Genomic DNA, 23390 nt, shown 5'->3' with positions numbered 1-23390 from the left:
GTGCAGTGTGAAAATTCTTCAACACTGGCAAATCCCTTCTTGTCATTTTCCTTCTTTTTTAAAAAGTAGGTAAATAAATGTGAAACAGCAGCCATCACAGTGACCAATCAATTTATGGTGTCAACCTCAGCATTTAAAAATAACATGAAGTAATGAAGTCACTGAAGTCAAGGGGCTCTAGCAGGTGACCGAGTCAAGATACCATACCATACCATCCAATTTAGGATTACAAAAGCCACAATTTTGTTCACAATAACTATACATATTAACTTAAGGCCTGGATGTAACAAGTAATATGTCTGTCATCTAACTTCCACTCCAGATGCTGGAGATCTACTTAGAGCAGTGGTTCCCAACCTTTTTTTGACCAGGGACCACTTTGACCAGTTTGGGGTGTTTATTCAGAAAATTGCATTGGATAGACCACATCAGCTCTAGTTTCCGATACAGAACATATGCCATGGTCAACGACAGGGAAGGAGTGGCAGGTGGTGCTAAAGGAGCGAAATAAAATAAAATAAAATACTGAGGAGGGAGGCTCGCGGACCAGATTTTTGTCCTCATGGCCCACTGGTGGTCTGCACCTTACAAGTTGAGAACCCCTGACTTAGATGGAAAGCTATAGAATCCAAATGGCCAACCCCCCCCCCCCAAAAAATCCTGACTTTAACAGGCTGCACCCAAAGATGCTTTAAGATGATTTCTGCAAAAGGATGAATAAAGTGTATTTGGCTACAGATCTACTCTGTACCCCTTAAATTTGGATCTGGCTCCATATCACATATCCAAAGGTGTGAGATTAATGAATAATAAATTTAATTGTATGTGTGTGCACTATTCAATGAATGTGTTACTCATTAATCTCACACCTTTGGACATGTGATATTTTGTGAGTTATACACACCTTCCATCCTTCCCCAATGGACCTAAGTGAAAAGACTCATCTCTTCCATGGATTAGACAATCATCTAATTTGCCTGCCCCAAACCACACAAAAAAGCACATTCTACTAGGAAAGAAACCAGTATGTGAGAAGATGGTAAGAGTCCTCTGCCACTCTGAATAACCTTGTTTTTTTGTTTTCGTTTTTGTACATTAGGGTTGGGATTTCTTTGCCATTCCAGTTGTAATGCAGATGATTTGTGACTGGGTGCACACATATGTATGCAAGGGGGCATATATGACCAAGAGATGAGTAGAGTTAAGGTAACTGAAATAAATAACATCCATTCTCTTCTATTAAAATGTAAAATACTATTGTGTGAATACTCATGAAAGCAAGAAAGTCATATTTATCTGTTGTATATTAAGTTATGTTCCAATGTGAAATAAACTTTTAAGCAACAGATAATGAATAACTTTATGAGTGTAGAAGCAAAGGTAAATTTATATCATTAAAGTAGCAAAGGCCACTCAAAGGAGTAAGTGTTTGAAAGCAAACAAAAAATGTCCACAACATCTCTAAAGATCACCTGTGCTACACTGATCTTCAACATGTTTGGCATCAGGAGAGTAAAGGAGATGAAGTAATCACAACAATAAAAAAATAATCTGGTACAAAGGGACCCCAAGGTGTAATAGACATCCCCATGCAACCATCACCCTTCACTGCAATTTACTGATGTTGCTTCATTACAACAAAACATATGAAGGGTGGGGGCAGGGAAAGAGAAAATTCAGACTTGCTATTTAAAGCTACATGATTTGTGGCACCAGTTACTTGTGTGTACTGACTTAGGATGAGTTTTAAAAAAACCCACTTCTCTCAAGCAAAAAATGAAATGAGTAAATAGCTACAATTCTCAACTAAATCCAAATATTAAGGGAAGGAGCAGCTTTAATATTTTGTCAAGTTTATCATGAGGTGAGAAGATATACACTGACAACAGCATGTATCAAACAAAAATTGTAGCACATTTTTGCACCACAGAAAGAAAGGAAACATAATCATGGATGGCTTTTACGCTGAACAATGTTTCTAATAAATTAAAAGAATGGCAGAAAAGCCAGCTTTTGTATCAACAGCACCATTCATACTAACAGGAGGAGACTAGAGCTGTGTCTACACAGCCAAAACAAAGTGGAATCACTGCTGTACTGACCTATTAACATGGGTCCAGGGAACACAGGATTTACACAGAATTAATGTGGGTAAGGGGAAAACAGAACTGAAGTATGGCAAGCTGAGTCAGACTTGATCTGGGATAATCCACTTCTGGTCTCATTAAACCAGGAGAACCAAATCATGTGACCAGAAATACAATGTAGCCAGGAAGCCTCTGGAAGGGAGCTGCCAGTTGGTGACATCCCAGTGGCCCCAAAGCCACTGTTACTAATGGTTGACCATGTGGACGGCCGAAGGGCTTCAGGGATGCTCCAGGGCTGCATCAGAGCATCTACATTGCACTTTAACCCAGATTATTCAAGTAAGTGTAGACTTGGTCTAGGTTACAGCAGAGCAAAAATTCTTCTATCTCACACAAACAGCCATAGCTTAGAACTCTTGCATGTTCTGCTAACTGTAATGTAATTACTTTGGGCTGATCCTCCAAGCAAGTGGTTCTGGACTAACATTTAGTCTTCACAAGGGATGTAGCAAAGAAGTTATGGCAAACTGTGGATTAATTAAAAATATCCCCCTCAACCATATTTCCATCCCAATATTTAGTATTTATTCCATTATTGAACTGATTCATATTCAAAGTACAGTACTTTTCTTGCATTAAATGATTGCTCCTTGGGAAAACCCTGTGAGCTTAAGTATTATCCCATTTGCAAAATTAAGAGCTAAGAGACTTGTTCAAGGCCACAGGATGAATCAATATAAAATCCAGAAATATACCTAAGATTGCCTCATCCCAATCATGCTATACTATGTGTTCTACTAAACCAAGATTTTACTGGGGCATGTTTGAAAAGAAACCAAGCATGTGATGAGTATTTTAGCAAAAGTGGAATGGCAACTCTAAAAGGCAGGCAGTGTTACAGAAAGGTCACCTATATCCACATGGAGACTTCTAACAGTGTACCACAGTTGGACTAAAAAAGTCACATGAGGTACAGTTCTTAATATATTGTTGAAAAATACCTGCTTCTGTACTTTCAAATCACCTGTAGTCAACATGCAGGTAGGGAATCACAACAGTTTACATAGAATTAGAACAACTGTCAAATTAATAAAGATAGCAACTACTTGAAAGAGATACAAAAAATACAAGGTCCTGGTGAAGATCTATAACTGGATTTCCAAATGTTGTGATTTGTCAGGAAATATACATACTAACAAACAATGAATCTGACAAAGCAAATCACAAAAATCATGAGATCATAGCAAGGCTGCAAATAATGAGCAAATATGTAAAATAAGAGAAACACTGATGATGATGAACCAAAAAAATACATACCCTGGGCGTAATCCTAAAAATATATGACTGTTCACATCACAAGCTAACCCAACTAATGAGATTTTAAAATGACAAGACTCTAAAATGCATAAGTTAGTGTAGTCAGAAGAAGTTAGAAAGAGAAACAGAGTGAGGGATGATATGGAATGGAAGGGAAGACAACTGTGAGTGCAGGAGATGAAAAGGACAAGAAATAGAGGAGAATATGGGAAAGGAGTATATACAAGAGTTTCTGGAGAATAGTGAAAGAGAATGAGGAAGTGGAGGAGAATAGGTGAAGTCATGAGAGGCGGAGAAGGAGACTTAAGAAAATGAAGAAAAATAAAATTACAAAAATTGCTTCTAATATTGCTGTTTGTCAACATTCAGTTGTCTTGGTAAGAAACTGTTAAATTGTGTGGCTTTCAGTAGAAGGTTCAAATAGGTCTTGTTTGGACAAAACCCATGAAATCACGTGTTATCACAAATATATAGAAACAGCAAGAAAAGAACCATCTCAGCAGAGCTTAGAGAAGGAAGTACCACATTTTTGCTAACAAGGACAATGTCCATGGGCACCTCAGCTGAGAAAAGAAAGCTGTACTGTAGTCACTAGCATTTCAAATACAGTGAGTGTCACCTGGACCAAAAAAAGACCCAAAAGGTCCAATCCTATGTTGTAGGTCATATGAAGAGAGAAATGCTGAGTCCTGGTTGGTATTGGTCCTGCTTGGCGCTATCTGTGGTTTGAAAAGTTTGAGAAAGGAGGAGGAAGTAGTTAGGCAGATTCCCTCAAGGGCTTACAACAGCACACAGAAAAAAGACAAAAAAACTGCGTGGAGTACAAGTTGAGAAAGTGTGCCCAAGTCACCAAACACATCTATTTCTGCCTTAGATAACTGAACAGAAATACCCTGAAAGGTAGATGAGGAAGAAATATTTTACAGTTTTAATTTTACTCATATACTCTTATACACAAATGAGCATTCCTTGGCCCAATCTACACTGACCATTTTATACAGTTTCAAACTGGTATTGAAGAAAGTGGTTTCGCTGCGCAGATGATTACACTGGAAACCCTGGAATCAGTTTGAGGCCTGGATGGTGATGACACAGACAATAAAGCACTGCTGCACATGAAGTGCTTTCTTTCACATGCTTTTGTGGGATTTTGTTATTGGCTATCAGTTTGATGTTAGTTTTGAACTGCATTGAATGGTCAGTGGGGCCCTTGTCTGCATATAATTGCAACTTGAGCAATCACAGTAACCATTTTAGCAAGAGTGAGGAGGTACAGCCCTCCAAATGTTTTAGGTTTAATTTTTATATTGCTTATCCAATGTAGAATTTGAATGGCTCCTTTGAAAAAATAAGTACATAAATACAATGCATAATTGTATATGTATGAAGGGCCACACAATTGGTCACCTCTCCTTGAAAGGTACTTGCGTATTTGTATAATCAAAAATGAAGATCAGTGCAAATGTGTTATTGTATTCTGAATAACGAAGAAGGAGGAAATAATTAGCAATGCAGATTTGTCTGCCTGTTTTGTGAATGTAAGATTGCAGATGCTTTGTATGGTTTACACCTTTGCTTAAGCAGAAAAGGTAAAAAGCAGGGAGATAATCCCCACAGAATAAGCATTTAACATACAGTGTGCTGTGTCACCGAAATGCCTTACCATTATGTAGAACAGAGAAAAGGAAATACCTTCCTAAGTAAGGATCATTGAGTATGTCACTGGTTAATTCCTGCTTTATGCTCCTCATTAGCATTACTCTCAAGTATCTGATTACCATATCCAAAATATTAAGACATAATAAGTAAGAAGGTGCACATAATTGGATATTAACCAGAACATACTTGACTGGGCAGGAGGTAGGGCCTTGCTTAAACTAATCCTGCTATATATTAATCACCAATTAATGAATGGGTTTCAAATTTATTTTCTATTATAAAACACCAGAGTGACTAAGCTTTTCTAACAAATTGAACTGGAATAACAAGACAGTAAAAGAGAATCTTTTAAAATTCATCTTGAATTACAGGGGCTGTATTATCCATTTGTCTTTGCCAAAATTAAAACATAAGTGATGTCACCAGCAAGTCTAGAATACGGTGTGTATAGAGCAGTTTGAACAAAATGTGGAAATTTGCAAATGTACGCATGAAAATATCTACTTGGAACCAACCATCCTTTTGTTTTTCAGTCTGCAGTCCTGAAAAGCCATTTTGGCTTTGCAAGGTACTGTACATGACACCCATTTGACAAATTAGAAATGTAGCTTATAACATACAACTGTAGGACAGTATATTTGTTGTTTGCATGGATTGCCTGCCTATACATAGAAGTGGGAAAAACCCATGACAGGCTGGACAATCTTCACATCTAATTTTATAACCTCATGCAGGGTTGCCTGCTAAAAATGGTTACTGGCAGAAATGATATTTGAGCTCTCAGATGCATCACACCAGAAGCATAAGAAAAAGTTATGGAGGAATATTCAATTGCAACAGTTATTTTGTGATTAAGTACTTGAAACTGCTATGGAAGAAATCAAAGGCAAGGAGACAAGTCAATGTGTGATGTCTCTTCTATGGCCCATGCTTGTACTTTCAACAGTCTGCTCAGTGGCAGTGAGACACTTTAAGAACTATTCCTTAATTGTGAAAATTGTGGATTTATGACAAATCTCAAAAGAAAGATTTATATCCACCGAGGACCCATTTTACCCATTATTTTCACCAGTTAATGGGCCCATATATTAAACCAAAAGGTTTTCCTGTAAAAGTTGGGACCCGCACAGTAATATAAGCATTTTAAAAAGAGAACCTCAAAAGAAAACAAAAGGTTGGTAACAGCAGCACTTTGTATGACATAACTTTCTGAAAACAAAAACAAGTGTCTGTACTAAGTTCTAGGGCCATAAATAGTCTATATGGCCTTGTTTGGATTTCACAATTACGTTTAGCACAATGAAAATGTGCATGCCTCAAACTTACATGTTTTCTGTATTTTTCTGGCACTATCATGAAGAGTACGAAAGTTCTGTATCTGCAGTTCACTATGTTGTCCCAACCCAGTAAACTAGATTTCATTTTAATCAGTTGGTTTGAAAGAAGCTATGTTCAAACTATGAAGCCCACGTGTTTAAAAAACAGATAATATCAATTGCGGTTTCCATTTAATATGAAATCCTAAACTGTGGTTTACGAAAATCAGGAGTGATTGGGCCCATATAAGAGTGCTCATTTTGGATTTCTGGTTACAATGACATAGAATTTAGTATAGACGGCATGGGTATGGATAAGTGTTCACTGAAAAAAAAGTCTTGCTCGCCAAAATAATGTTAAATGATACCTTTATAGGGAAGGGGGAGGAAGCATATTGTTTCCTTTTTAAGTTTTAAAAACATGTTATCTCCTAAAAATGAAATGGTCTGTCTTCATTTATTTTTCATATATCACCATGTATCCTTAGATATGATACAAGATATCCCGAATATCTTCAGATAATGCTATGAAGGAATGCCTTATGAATTTTGTTTTTTGGTGAAGGGGCACTTTGTCACATAGCAATGAGATTTGAACCCAAGAAACAATGTAAGGATTAACTTCTCCCCACTGCACAAAATTCAGAACCATGCCTCTCCCTTGGATAGATCTGGGCGACATAAGCATAACACTCAAAACTAGAGCACCCAATCTTGGATATGCAATATCATTTCTGCTGTGGACTTCATGCATGATGCTGCATAGTTGCTGTATGAGAAGAAACAATTGGTATGGGTGTGCAAACAGGTTAGGTTTGACCAATGTCGAGTACTACAATGCAGATGCCTAAATTGCAGTCCTGTTGTTATTTACTTTTAAGATGAATGAACAAATCTGTGTTATCCATTGCTGAATTGTTGTTGTCTCTTAATTTGTTCCTCTTCTTTTTAATAAACCTTAAATGAGTGCTTCCTAAAGACAAGGCAAGATATGCAAGCCAGTCGTCCTTTTATCAACAGTTTTGCCACAGAAATACACAAACATTTCAATGGCTCTTCATTAGCAAACAAATCAACAAGTGATATTTTAATGCATGACTTTATTCCATCTCTGTGGGGACCGTAGTTGAGAGTGTGATGTACAGTACAGAGAAAGGAATCATCAGCCACAATGTCCCAGGGCTCTACCCATTGAGGACTTCTCAGCCTCTGCTTAAAGAGTGCATTTAATTGACTGATAGACAGTAGCTTCTTTGTTCACAGAAGACAGCGAAGTAATGGCAGCTTGAAAATCGTACCATCTACAGGGTCTCCTGAGACTAGTAACAGGGGGATATGTGTCAGGAATAAATAAATAATCTAATTATTAAGCCACTTCCTGTCAAGTTAACTCCAATTTGTTGGCTTTTGAAGGCAACAAAACGAGGCATTTTTCCTCATTATGCTTCTCTTTTTATACCACTGGTAATCACAGGCGGATTAAAGGGTGCCTGATTGGTTTTTTTGTCAAGGAACTGAGAAGCAGCCAAGAGTATAGAAAAACAGAGTTGGGGTTAGAAGAAATTTCATGCTTGTCTCCTTTCCAGCTCCCTAACAGCCCACACTGCTGCCCCATACAGTGCCGCCAGCTGTACAGCAAATGTGTACCCCTCCAACGGCGGCCTACCAGGCCACAAGCTCCATCCTGAGAGCTGTGAGATGCCTCACAATCTTGGCAGGTAGCTACTGCTGTCATAGGCATAAAATTCTAAAGGTGACCTACGAAACCCTGTTAGCTCACCAAAGGCAGCCATATGAGCAGCTGAAGTTTAACACACACGCAGACACACTTGCATTCCCGCATACTATTCATCAACAGAATGCATTTGCTGAAGATAAAAAAGAAACAACCAGAAGCCAATTTGAAATACCTGTGCAAAAATGTTAAAGGGAAGAAGGACCATTTATGCACTAGGAAGCACATTTGTTTTTGTGTTTGAAAATTTATATGCAATACAGAATTTTAAAACAAATTAGTGCAAGTCTGAGACATATATTTCCCAATGCTTGTTTTAGAAATAACTTATAAGCAAGAAGGAAACAAGAGAGGAACCCGACTCAGTGCCCTTAAATGTATGGGAACTGGGATGCATCAGATGAAACACTGCTTATTGTAACTTCATTAGAGGTCCTTACACAATGGATGTGATTCATTGTACACTGCTGCTGCACAGTAGTTATTTCAAATAGAGGCTGTACAAGAATCAGAATTCACCAAGCATATGAAGAAAGACATACGAAAGATTACCAATGTAATACATTTCTGACTGAAGGTAAAGATCTCCGATCACTGATTTTAATAAAGTATTGCAAGCTTGGATTTCATTTTAAAACAGCCATACTTAGAAAACGAAGAGAATAAAACTATATATTATGAATTTTCTTTTTAAATATAGTATGAGCATTTTCCCTTCTTTGGCGAACAGACAAAATAATGACTTTGAGTTTTGTATCAGCAGGAAAAGTGGAATAGACATTTTATATTAAGTAAATACATGTGAGGAGCTGTAGCAGTAAATGGAGAAGAAATAAGATTTTTAGGTCGAGAAGGATTTATAAAGGACAGATGGTTTGGTTACTGTGTGTTTATACCTATACTTGCCTCTCTTTTTTTTCTGGACCGCTTACAATTATTTTTGGTTAAACTGTGCAGATAATTAAAGACTATTTAATATTTCCTATCTGCTTCACTGGTACTTGGAATCGGGTTTTCAGTTACAGTTTGCAAATTCCCACTTTGCACGAATTCTACTAAGCAGTAACACTTCATTTTGCATAAGTTTTATCTGATGTCCCCACACAGAGCTGCCAGCTGTACAGCAAATGTGCAGCTTGCAATCCAAGGCTTACTAGGCCACGGGCTCCATCCTGTGATCTTCGAGGCCCCTTGCTGTCATTGGCAAGCTTTCCTTGCTATCACTGTTACTCTCTCTCCACACTACACAGAACTTAGAATCATCTGATTATTAGAATTTGTGGTCCACATTCCATTTTATCCTTTATTTAATCTATCCCCAGACCACACATTTGTTTAAATGTTTTGGCTGGTTTACAAATCATGCAGCCATCTGCACAGTAGGTGTAACACCATTGTTTTAAAAGATAAAAGTTATATTGCAAATCAACAAAGATACAGCCACTCCGAATGCGGCGGTGTTTGTTATTCTGCCTGGTTTGCTTGGACCAACACGAAGAAATAAATAGAATTATCTGTAAATCGATGAACATCTATGAAAAACAACACCCAGCAGAACACAGAGCTTGCTCCATTACCTACGTTAATATCATGACAGCTGAGGAGAGATGACCTGGCCCACTTCTCATCTCTCCTGTACAGATGGCTATTAAAAGAGAAAGTATCCCTTTTGTATGGTCCATGTAGAAACCCTTTATGAGCTTTTCAAATAAGCCAGCATTGCTCACATGAGGGTAGCCTTTCTGTAGTATTAAACAAAGCAGATTTCATCTTTTTTCCCTCCTCAGCTGCTCATCAAACAAACCAAATTCACCAGGTTTAATATCAAACCTTGAATCTGTGAATTTTGCTCTTTTACATTTATTTCTACATTTATTACTATACAAAGCTATTGAAAACTATTAATATAAAAACTCAATACTTGCCACATATTAAAAGCAGAATAGAATGCATCTTTCCCACTGCTTCACCTTAAGCTGTATTCAATTAAAAGGTGAACTATCCATTTTTCACCTGCTTTGGCTGGTATTGAAATTATATATACAGCTTGAGCATCCTTTATCCAAAATGCTTGAGAGTGTTCTGGATTTTGGTTTTTCTTGGATTGTGAAACGTCTTCATTTGCATAGATGTGCATAACAAGATATTTTGGAGATGGGACCCATGCTTAAAATTCATTTATGTTTCATATGTACCTTATACACATAGCCTGATGGTAATTTTATACAAATCCTTTCTAATAATAAAGTTTATGAACACCGACCCATGAGAAAGCAAAGGCGTCACTATCTCTGCCACCCATGAAGACACTTCTGGACTGGAATTCTGGATAAGGAATACTGGACCCATGTAAATGTATCTATGTGGCTGGTAATTTTTCTTTGAAACAGTATTAAACAGTTTGCACAGAAACATACAATTATTTTAAAAGTTAAGGAAGTTACATTGTTTGGCATCTAGGTTTATATGACATACCAAATTCACATTGAGATAGAATTGTAGATTTTCAACGGATATTTTGTGAAAAGTATGGTTATCCCAGTCAACTCAAACATCCACTGGGGTTTAATTATTATAATTATTTTTATTTAGTCTTGCCTGCATAACTAAATTAGGGAGGAGTGGAAGAAATTTCATTTCATAGAGGACGCTGAGAGACTTGCTTCAAAAAGGAAATAGTGCGTACTCCTGACTGAGGTGTTCGATTTTGTATAAAAATCTGCCCCTATTGAACAGATATAATAATAATAATAATAATAATAATAATAATAATAGATCTTTATTTATTTGCCTTTTTTCTCCCACAATGGGGACCCAAAGTGTCTTCCAACATATTAAGAATAAAATAAAAAAATCAAACAACAATCAAATGTATAAATGTGAAACACTGTCACCAATCAAGGTAAAACATAGTAAAGGTAAAAGTTTTCTCCTGATATTAAGTCATGTTGTGTCCGACTCTGGGGGTTGGGGTTATATTCATTTATAAGCCGAAGAGCCGGTGTTATTCGTAGACACCTCCAAGGTCATGTGGCTGCCATGACTGCATGGAGTGCTGTTACCTTCCCGCAGGAGCGGTACCTATTGATCTACTCACATTTGCATGTTTTCAAACTTCTAGGTTGGCAGAAGTTGGAACTAACAGCAGGAGCTCACCCTACTCCAAGGATTCAAACCTATGATCTTTTGGCCAGCAAATTCAGCAGCTCAGTGGTTAAGCTCACTGCGCCATCGGGGGTATTTAAAACAATATACATTCTTGCACTGTCCTATCTTATTGAACTTAGCACCCTCAAGTGAAGGCTGAAAGGGATATGTACTAGGGCCACACAAGACAACAAATTCAAAGGACGCAGGACAGAGAGCTGGGTTTGGATCTTGCAATATTGGGGTGCCATCAGTGTTCACAGCAACCTGGCCAGTGCTTTTGCATAATTTAAACTTGGAAAGCCCACATAACAAATGGAAAGGCTATTTTGTGTTTTGAGTAGTCAGAAGATGGTGCATAGGTAAAAGAAATGTAGTTAAAAACAACTGGAGAGGATCAACTCCAGAAAGAGGAATACATTCAGCATGAAAAGTATGGAAGGACTTATTAATCAACATCTACTAAAGGATATAGCCCTGTGCTATTTCCCCTCATAAGGTGAATAAATTGTTTGTTGCAGTTGTGCATACTAACATGCACTGCAGGAATCCCATGCACACCTAACGTTTCTGGAGCTCTCAAGTGAGAGAGGAAGAAAATCAGAATCAGGGGGTGGTTGGGCTGAGCTCTCTGACTGAGCATCAAGCCGGAAAGGTGCCTATGGTATTTATAAATTATGCACTCAGCAATTTATAAATTAGAAGGGGGTTAAAATTTTTATTCTACAATGTGTAGACCAGTGACAGGACAAAATACAATTTTACCTTTCCATATGGGTCAATAATCTGGATCTTTTGAATCACTGTTCAAAAGACTAATACCATACTCAGGCTTTCTGATGTGGAGAAATGGCATTTTTTTTCTTCCAATGCACCAGGTACTGGTACTACCCAATGGGTGCAAATGTTTCCTTCTGTCTTGAAAACGCACAGCAGACCCAAAGCCATTGCTTCACAGATTGGCAGAATTCCATTTTGAGAAGCGCTGCTGAATCTCTTGTTCATTCGTTCAGTCGTCTCCAACTCTTCGTGACCTCATGGACCAGCCCACGCCAGAGCTCCCTGTCGGCCATCACCACCCCCAGCTTCTTCAAGGTCAGTCCAGTCACTTCAAGGATGCCATCCATCCATCTTGCCCTTGGTTGGCCCCTCTTCCTTTTGCCTTCCACTTTCCCCAGCATAATTGTCTTCTCTAGGCTTTGCTGTCTCCTCATGATGTGGCCAAAGTACTTCAACTTTGTCTCTAGTATCCTTCCCTCCAGTGAGCAGTCGGGCTTTATTTCCTGGAGGATGGACTGGTTGGATCTTCTCGCAGTCCAAGGCACTCTCAGAACTTTCCTCCAGCACCACAGCTCAAAAGCATCTATCTTCCTTCGCTTAGCCTTCCCTAAGGTCCAGCTCTCACATCCGTAGGTTACTACAGGGAATACCAAGGCTTTGACTAGGCGGATCATTGTTGCCAGTGTGATGTCTCTACTCTTTACTATTTTATCGAGACTGGACATTGCTCTCCTCCCAAGAAGTAAGCGTCTTCTGATTTCCTGGCCACAGTCTGCATCTGCAGTAATCTTTGCACCTAGAAATACAAAGTCTGTCACGGCCACCACATTTTCTCCCTCTATTTTCCAGTTGTCAATCATTCTTGTTGCCATAATCTTGGTTTTTTTGATGTTTAGCTGCAACCCAGCTTTTGCACTTTCTTCTTTCACCTTGATTAGAAGGCTCCTAAGCTCCTCCTCGCTTTCGGCCATCAGAGTGGTGTCATCTGCATATCTGAGTATGTTAATGTTTCTTCCAGCAATTTTCACCCCAGCTTTGCATTCATCAAGCCCCGCACATCGCATGATGTGTTCTGCATATAAGTTTAAAAGGTTGGGTGAGAGGATGCAGCCTTGCCGTACGCCTTTCCCAATCTTAGCTAGTGTCAATGTGAAAGCCAAAGCTTTTGAGGTCCTCCTCAAATGTACATAAAGAGACTATGTGAGTCTGATGTTGATACTGAGTTATTCTTGTAGTGAAAAGCCATGGTTTGTTGTTACGTATAACCCAGTCAGTCCTCCTTGACTACACCACTTCCTTTTTCATAACAAACTTTTATTCTCAACTCAATATAATTGCTAGCAGTCAGGCAGACTTTAGGATTCCAGATATGTTGAAATATTATAGCTACATGATACTGAACAAAATCAGGCAAACACAGAAATTTATAAGCTATATTGAGTACAAGACTAGAAAGAAGACAGAGGACAAAAGTTTTTAAGAGAGGAAGAACGCAAAAGAATCAATCACATCACCTAATATTTCTCCATAGTGTTAATTTATTTTTGACAACCAATACAAGTAGCACAGAAACACAACGATTGTCATTCCCCCTAACCCGCTTTTCTCATGATCTTTGTCAGTCTGATCAGTCCTCAGTGGTGAGTGTGCTTCTTTATTGTGCTCAACTAGCAGATTACAAATTTGCTCACTTTGTCCCATGAGACAGTTGTGGCTGTTTGGAACATATTTACCTCTTTGGGGATTTATGTGCTAGCTGCAATGCCAACCTCCCCAGTACTAGAGATTTTCTTCTGACTAAAAAGGATAATTGATGGTTGGTAATTATCAGTCCAAAATGATCAGACTGAAAAAAATTAAGCCTTAATAAAATAGATCTTGGTAATATCACTTTATATTATCTGATGCATAACTGCACTTTATTTTGAAGGCATACAAATTTACACTTCAGCTCTTGGGTCTCATAATTTTATCTCTAACTTATTGCATACTTAACAGGGAAGGAGGAATCTGATTCCCCTTCATCCAGATCATCTTGTACTATGTGATAGAGAACAAAAGAAGTACAATAAGGTTCAAATTTAACTATCTACTGTCCTATTTTAATTCAGCTATTACCTCTTCAGATTAAATAGTTCTTCCTAAAACTTCATTTTAGATTAAGTTTCTCTTTTTTTATGAAACATAACAACCCTTTCTGCAGAAACAGATAATTATCAATAGCTTGAAAACACAAGTGGTAGCGCGATTTAATTGTTCAGATATGAAATAGGGTGTGCAGGATGCTGTTACTGGCCCAGTAGATTCCATCACATACATGTCATTAGCAATAATACATGTAAATGTTCTCATCTTAAACAGGAAAGTGTTCTTTGATGCACCAAAGCATCACATGGAGAAAGTGGTCATTACATCAAGTTTGCACTTTAGGACTTTCAGGACTTGCACAAAATATTAATACAAAATCTATCTTCTATATAAATAAAAATGTAATGTTCGTTGTGGGATTAACATAACTCAAAAACCACTGGACGAATTGACACAAAATTTGGACACTACACCCCTAACAGAACAATGGTGACCATCACTCATAACCCCCCCCCCAAAAAAAAATTGGAAAAGACTTAAAACCCCAAAAAAGCGAAATGATGAAAAACTAAATGTCGATACAGAAAAAAGGGAAGGATGTAAAGAGGGAGGGAAGGAAGGAGAGCAAGAAAGAAAGAAAGAAAGAAAGGAGAGAAAGAGGGAGGGAAAGAAAGAAGGAAAGAGAGAAAGAAGGAAGGAAGGAAGGAAAGAGGTAGAGAAGGAAGGAAGAAGAGAGTGAGGGAAACAGAAAGGGGGAGGAAGGAAAAAGATAAGGAAGGATGGAGAGAAGGAAAGAAAAAGGGGAAGGGAGGAAAGAGGGAGCAAAGGAAGGAGGGAAAGGAGAGAAAGAGGGAGGGAAGATTGGCCACAACACCATGTGGTGGGTATAACTAGTTTTTCATTAATACCATTAAAAAGATCTGCAAAAAATCTCATAATTTCATCAGGAAAGAGAAAACATTTTAATTGAACCCTTTTTGCATGTACCTAGAAAAGAAATGAAAATCTCCATATCTTTCTCTCATGTTGTTCCATCTCATACACATAAAAGAACCTGCTCTCAGTGATGTGGGATGTCCAGAAAAAAGCATAATTGGAAAATTTATGTTGCTGTAAATAATGGTAAATGATGAATCATGTTTGATCTAAATATTGTATTAAAACACATTGAAAACTTTATGTAGAAATTATTTTACTGGAATATTTGCTCAAAGCTGTTCCCAACATATGCTAAATCCAATGCCTAACATGCATACGAAAAACTTAACATGAAACAACAGTAACACATAACTATCAATTAAATCATAAAACACAATAACATTTAGACATTAAAATGTGAGGTTAAAACATATTAATATAAACATTAAGATCACATAATTTTGAAATCATAGTCCAAGGCCATTTCAGTTTTTAAATAGCAGTTTTTAAATGTCACAAGCCTAAATAAATAAATACACATTTTTTTCTTTTGCTAGGTATAAATGTTCTACCTTCAGGACTACTGATTCACTCTCTGCACTACTTAATTCCATTTGAGGTTGAAAAAAAAATCACTCAGTACAACTCTTTGAACATTTTATTACACTAAAGGATGTATGTGAACCTGTTGGTTCAGGCAATGTATCATATTTTGCCTTGACTACTTGTACTTGTGACTGATTGAGAAGCAAGAGATTTTGTGGAATAGAAACAAGCTTAGCAGTACATTCTTTTTGTCAGCTTATGTGATTGAGTGCTTAGGTTTGTCAATGCTTGCCTCCTTAGAAGAATAAGTAGAACTTCACCTATATTTAGACATCTAACAATTGATTTCAATACCATTGCCAAAACAACTCTGTTTGTATGAGTGTGCAAATGTGGTGGAAAACTTTCCACAGAAAATTATAGTGTAGCTTTCCTTCTCCTCACCAAATGTCCCTCCTTGGTTTATACATATAGATTGCTGTATAACCTAAAATTCAATGAAAGCACAGCAGTTGCACAGGATAGCTGAGCAAATGTGAATGGACTTTCTGGATAACCAGGTCATGGAAAAATCAGTACGAACTGCAGTACTGATCCTAAGTAGCAACAGCATTTTAATTATAGGGGTAGTCCATGGATTAATGCTAGTTCACAAGTTATCACGGTCATGAGCCATGAATTGGAAAATGAAAACCCAGTATACACAAATACAATATCAGCACCTGGCACAGTGAAAACAAATTTCGACAGTAACGTAAGAGGCACTCTCTTACACTCTTCTTCCAAATTAATATATAAACAATATTCTAACATTTTATTTTGATACAGAACACAAGAGAAATTCACACTGATTTCAATAGATCTATTCCTGTACCCAAGTATCTTTGAATCATGGCTTTTTCCTCTATGTGGGCATTACAAATACATTTAGCAGAACTGTATCCTTTCAAATCATGCAGATAATCAGTGAAAACATGAGTATGGCTCACATTAACACAGGTTACATGGATGGGAATACAGGGCAATTAAGAGTTCTGGATGATGGAAATGTGGCCATTTTTGTTTCCCATTAAATGGTATAATGTTCCTAGATTGAATGCAATTTGAAATCTAGCGACATTCTCTATGCATACAATAACATCAGAAAGTTTACTGTTTTAATGTAGAGTAAAACCAGTTTTGTTTTTATAGTTTCTGAGAAAACATTACAGGTTGATAGTTTTCCACATTTTTCTTACCCTAAAAGCAATACGACTTTTTCCTCATCAATGATGCATCTCAAACATGGAAATTAGGTGTCACATACTTTAAATGCAGGTAAGTGAAGCATGACTTGCAAGTCACACCATATGTAGGCATCTTCTCCCCATGTGGAAAGATTCCATAGTGAGAACACACAAATCGATGTCACTATGGTTATGGCATGAAGCAATATCATGCATGACAACCAACAGGAAAAAATGCACCTGTTTTCTGTTCTACCTCACCAAACTTTTAAGGCTCTAGAACAAACAGGGGTACCTACAACATTAGCATTTTTACTCCAATGATGAAAATCACTACTGTGGGAAATGCTTTTATCTCTGTCAACTCACAAGTCAGACCTGGGTGTATCAAAATCTCAGAAGTGAATCAGTGAATCAATTTCTTATCACATTTTAAATGTTCTGAGGTTACAACAGGAATGATATCCATGAACAAAATTTTCAACATCAGAAGTTGAAAATGCTAACACAATTTTAGTATAGGATTTAAAAAAAACAACCAATACTTATTTTCCTAGACCCCAAACTAGCTTGATACAGTTTTATCTGTTAAAAAAAGAAAACTCAATTGTTCTCTACCAAATCTTCATAGGCAGATGGAAAGTGGGTGCCAAGTAAACATACCCTATGAGACTGTCTGACAATCCAAAATAATCCCTCACCCACACAGAGAAGTGTCAATTTTCTTTATGTCAAATGTTCATTTCTGCTGTTCGCTGAACAACTCATTAAAAATTTCCAAACACTGAGATCCATCTAAAGAAATGGAAAGAGGTGTGTGTGTTGTGTTGTTTTAGCTTCCCACAAGCAACATGATCAAAAATGCTAGTGCTTTATCAGTTACACTGACTCCCAGGTTTTTTCTAGATGTTACTCAAAGTTCTTATTAACTTTTACCATTTTTATTATTTATTTATTTATTATTTATTTCGGGTTCTTATACCCCGCCCTTCTCACCCCGAAGGGGACTCAGAGCGGCTTACAAAAGCAAGGCACAATTTGATGCCTGCAACACAGAACAGTCAAAACACAAAATTATATCAGACTCACCGTTAATAACAATTCATGCATTATACCAATAAAATCAGTAAAATCAATACAAACCAATACAAAGCCAATTCCTCCTCCTACACGGTCAGCGTTCGCTAACTCATCGTTCTCATTTTCAATTCCACTTCGTCAATCCTGCTGGTCTTACTCGTCTGATTGTCTTATTTAATTGCCAGATTGCCCAAAGGCCTGGTCCCATAACCACGTCTTCACCCTCCTCCTGAAGGAGAGGAGGGAAGATGATGCCCTGATTTCCCCCGGGAGTGAGTTCCACAGGTGAGGGGCCACCACTGAGAAAGCCCTGCTCCTCGTCCCCACCAGCCTCACTTGTGACATGATTATGATTCCTAAGGTGGGGAACCCAATTTTCCATATTTATTCTGCCTAAACATCAATACGGTACTTAGAGGCTTCTGCTTCATGCCCCATGTTTACTGTAATAGCATGGGTTGCCACCAACCTGCGATTCAAGCAATCTCAGTGCCTGAGGTAAGAGCAGAAACATCCTCCAACAATTAAATTATAACCCCTTTTGCTATTATTTTGGACTGTGGGGGCGGAATAAAGAAATTATTGCCTTGTACTTTCATTATGCCTGTTTTGTCACTAGGTGAAGGTCTTACTCACTTTCTAAATATCTGTGATTTAAGTGTTTGAGTTATTCTTTACATACTATATATTCCCTGTGATCTGCTCTCATTATTTTCTGTTAGCAATTATTTATATTAAAATTGTTATTTCACCTTGTCTTTCAAACTTCATTGTATTTCCCTAATTTTGAGCTATTGTTGAAAGGATTATAGGTATGAGAATTTTTCAGATTGCAATGCTATGCAAGTCCCACTCAACACAAAGTGGAATGATATTTCACAGTGAATAAGAAGGATTACTATCAGTGGTGACGGATGGCTTACATATCAGTGGACTGATGAAACTGATCTGAATTTTCATTCATCATTTAAGGGATCTATCAAATGTACTAAACCCTATACCCAAAACAGAGTAATCATCTTTATATTTCAACCTACAACAAGACATGGAAGCCACTAGCTTCCATGAATTGTACTGTGTATGGACCTTATTGCAACATGTCTTAGTGGATGCACAACAGTGGACACAGTGACTTCCAACATGCCAATTACTGTGATATTTCATGCTGACAGTTCTTTCTGTGATGGTTCTGATGAACAAAATTGCCACACGATTTTTCTATACTGTATTTTTACCCACTTTCTACCCATACTCATACACTCCAGCATCAGTCATGTGTTCTAAAGCTAAGCTTTCTTCCTTGTAGATGTGTGCACACAGTGTCCTTTTTCAATGTAATTGTCTATCAGTTGGGATGTGAATCCCACAAGTATATTAGAAGATTAAATGAGATATCTTTACAATTTTGACACTTCCTAAAACCAGACACAGAAACATATCATCAAGATAACAGTAGTAGTGAGATTAGAATAAATCCAGTCTTTCATGAAGCATCTTCTGCTAACCATCCTTGTTTAGTTACAGGATAAAGAGGAGCTCATCTGCTTCAGGACTGTATGTTACTTTCCATGTGATCTGTACACATTTCCTACTATTGCAGTTTTCACCAGATCATTGATGGTTATGCCTTGGTGTACTTGTAGTACTATCTTTGTTGACATTGTTCAGAGTAATCCTCAGCCCTTTCTGGGAATTTTTTGTAGCTACCTGCACTTTATTTCAAGGGTTGTTAGGAAGATAGCAGAGGGCTTGGTTTGTCCATGTCAGGTATAGTGCTGCCAAACTTTATAAAGCAATGGTAATTCATAGTAATAGAACAATACTGATTCATGGTGTTTGCTAATGTGCACTATGACCTAGTAGGTAGGCTGAATCTACCATTAGGAAAGGTGAAGTTAGCCAACACAGGCTGCTTATCTTGAGACACCATGCAAACATAACAAACATAACTGTCAGATCTATAATTAGTCACACACTGGCTAAAAACTGAAATAAAAGGAAATTCATACATATAAAACAACCTACTGATTTAAACAGAGCTATAGCATGTATGGAAAAAAATCTGAATGTAATCCTAGTTTTGTTGTTATATGACCGAGGTGTTATATTTATATTTTCTACAACAGACAACAACATTTGTTGATTTCTTTACTCATTTATTACTAGCAGAATATCTTAGATCACAAAATTATGTTGACATATAACTATGTTATACCTTCAGCTTCACTCAAAAACTATAAAGTGCAACATGTACTCCATGGTACTCCTTTTCTTTTGCAAATAATTTAACTCACATTCACTGGTCGCATGATCCTAAGCATGCTTAGTCAGAAATAAATTTAATAGCTTGAAAGAGATTTACTCCATATTTGCACATTAATTCCTACAAATATTTTGTTTGAATCAAGCCCCATTTGACTCATGAGTGGTTACTTCTGAGTAATTATTCTATTATAAGTTTTTAGCATTTCAGTAATTTTTTTATTAAAGGTTTCAGTTATTAACTGCAGATAACATATGCTGAGTTGCAGTGCAATGAAAATAAATGTAAAAAACAAGCAGCAATACATCACATGAAGTGATAACTACAGAAGAGATCCAAGGATATTTTTTTTAAAAATAAATGGACTTGCAGTTATAGAGTTGTATACTGAATTGAATCTTCTGGGGGAAGTTTCTATGTGCTGTTTTGATTTCAATGTTAAAACAAACAGTGTGAAATATGTACAAGAAAATGATGCTAATTCCTGCATGAGGGATTTTTTAAAAAAAGAAAAGAAAGGCAATATTGTTTTATTAGCTGGCAAAAGATGTGCTTGATAAATTTAATTGGCTTACAGAATTCTTAGTATTATTACTAAGTGGTAACCAAATTATGAACAGTACAGATAACCCTAAGGGAGTAAGCAAATATTGCCAAAATATAATGATCAAAGACAATGCTTAGTATTTCTTATGATATTTGCTAACTTCAGCTACCTCATATAAATATTAAAAACATTGAACACAGCTTCATAACATTACCAAGAACAGGTCTGAGCTTTGTCTCAAATATATTTCATTTTGTAGATAGCCCTTCTCAACTGTTTTAGGCTGTTTAAACACAACATCTATCACTCTTTTATGGCCACTGGAATTATTTATGTTTCTTATTGACAAAACTTGCCAGTTCTTATACTGATACTAAGGTGTTTGAGAAGCACTCAGTAGTGTCATTATCATAATAACTTCTGAAATTAAAACCTGTCTAAAACTCTGTGGAAAGCTAACAACCAGTTCATTAACCATTCCTGTTAGTTTGTTTTCAATAATGCAAAAATGATTAGAAGTTTAATTTGTTAATCACCTGTGTTTTGACTGGCAGTAGTATATGATTCTCTGCAGAAGTGTAAACTAGCCCTCGCAGAAAATAAAGTGCGCTAATGTTTTATTAGGTCTAATAATGTTTTTTTTAAAAAAAATATCTCTCACACCTGGGTAAATCACTGATGCTTGTACAATTAATTTCTCCTTAACTCTCTTTAATTTTACAGGCAATGATGAATACAACTAGGAGAACAGCCTGTCTATCATCAACAAGATTTAGTATTTCACTCACCAATCATGTGGTTTGCAACATGAACTTGGATATCCCACTCATTGTAGAAAACCATCTGGCACTTGATGCATTGATAGGTCTTCTTCTAGAAGAAATAATGGTGGAAGTCTTAATTAAGTAAACAGTACAAACAATTTCACTCTCAGAACACTCATTTGGAAAAAAAATCCAGCAAACTAAAAATACAGACATTTTAAATACGATTAATGTAAGTACAGAACCACACGTTCCTTCTGTCTCTTCTTCGTTACTTTTTACTGCAGTATTTTATTTTCCATGCAAGGCCCATACTATTCAGAGCTAGGACCAGTACTTTTAAAAAAAATCCTGATATGTCTCAGAAGATTCTAGATACATATCAAGTGTTTTCCAAGTGCAAATGAATCACAGCATGCATACAACTACTGGCAATAAGTTAACTAAATTCACTGTTTTTCTGAAAAGTGAACAAAATCTTACTGAGGCCCCATCTACACAGTCCTAAAAAGTGAGATGGAAAAAGGATTACCCCAAGGCATCCAAATGACACCTGAGACTGATCCAATGTAACCCAGAGTAAAGCTGGATTTCCAGGCTTACCCTGGGCTAAAAAATACCTGGGAGGGTTTGTGAGGGGCTGACCTTCCCAGGTATGGGGTATGTGCAGACTGACTCTTGGGATTGCCATTAATCCCCACAGCCATCCCTCCTCTTTGGGCTGTGGTAACCCGGGAAGGTGGGGGACATGGGATGGCAGTGCCATGCTCCCTGTCCCCCATTTCATCATTAAATTTACTGGAAAGGCCTGCAAATGGGGGGCTGGGGCTTCTTAGGAACTCTTGGCAAGCAAGTAGGTGTCTTCCCTCTCCAAAGCTCCTAGCATGTCATATGTATGAACCCGGAGCTCAAATCAAATCAAATCATTTATTTCAGTCATTGACCAGCACAGGAAATAGTCACATTTTCATACAAACTTGGTATGTTTGGTACATTAAAAATATAAATATAACTACTGAAGCACAGTATGGGTGAGGGAGCAGAAGGGAAGGGGAAACAGGGTAAAAACATACAATGCCCAGATCCATCACCAAATTGTAGATTCAGAGAAGAAGATTACTGGACACACAGTTAACTTTTGGGACTAGTCATTCCCTGACGGATTTTGTATGCTGCTGCATAGAACTGCTTAGAAGCCTCAGGCCTTTCCCCCAAATACCCCCGGGTTGATTACAGATTGACCTAGGAGAGTATCTGGTCATTACCTTGCCAAAATGGTGGCATTTTGGATAGCCGTTCGGCCTCCAATCCAAGAGGAATCCAAGAGGAACCAGCATTTTAAATGCTGGCTTCTTTTAGGTTTTAAGCCTGTGTGGAAGCAGCCTCACTGTCTTCACTTGAAACAGGAAACCAAAATCCTTGCCAGTGCTTGGCAACTTACCAAAATGATTACCTCAACCTCTTCTGAACAGGGACACAGACAGCAAAAAACACCATAGGGATATTAATCCTTCCATATGCCATCCAGAGTCATACACACACACACACACACACACACACACACCAACCATATATGGCTAGAGTCACACTTAAAATGTACCTGTTCTGACTTACATGCAAATTCAACTGAAGGACACACATATAGAACCTATCTTGTTCATAACTTGGTGACTGCCTGTACTATCACCCGAAATCTTGCAGATTACCATAGCTTTCAGTATTTTCATTCAATGTCTAGATCTTATCCTTGCTTCAATCTTCTACAAGTAAAAAATGGTGAAAGGCCTCATTACAGAAACCTAGGATAGGAATCAGGAACCCTTCCAGATGTTGCTCAACAGTGCATGTAGCTCACAGCATTCATCATCACTTGATATTCTGGCTGGGGCTGCTGCCATTTCAACAACATCTGGAGAA

The 23390-nt window shown here is 37.4% G+C and overlaps 1 protein-coding gene across 8 annotated transcripts in view; it reads right to left on the bottom strand.

Moving 5' to 3' along the window:
- The window catches only part of ZNF521 (zinc finger protein 521), a 328366-nt gene that overhangs the window by 154610 nt on the left and 150366 nt on the right, over window positions 1-23390 (bottom strand). For 7 of the 8 annotated variants that reach the window (XM_060775191.2, XM_060775188.2, XM_060775187.2 and 4 more), the window contains one exon: window positions 21498-21582. In XM_060775191.2, the coding sequence (XP_060631174.1) occupies window positions 21498-21582 (85 nt within the window). The remainder of the gene's footprint in view (window positions 1-21497; window positions 21583-23390) is intronic. The other variant, XM_060775185.2, reaches the window with a different exon arrangement.

This window comes from Anolis sagrei, chromosome 4 (assembly GCF_037176765.1).
Source record: "Anolis sagrei isolate rAnoSag1 chromosome 4, rAnoSag1.mat, whole genome shotgun sequence".
Classification (NCBI taxonomy): Eukaryota; Metazoa; Chordata; class Lepidosauria; order Squamata; family Dactyloidae; genus Anolis; species Anolis sagrei.
This window is presented reverse-complemented; position numbering and strand designations above follow the sequence as displayed.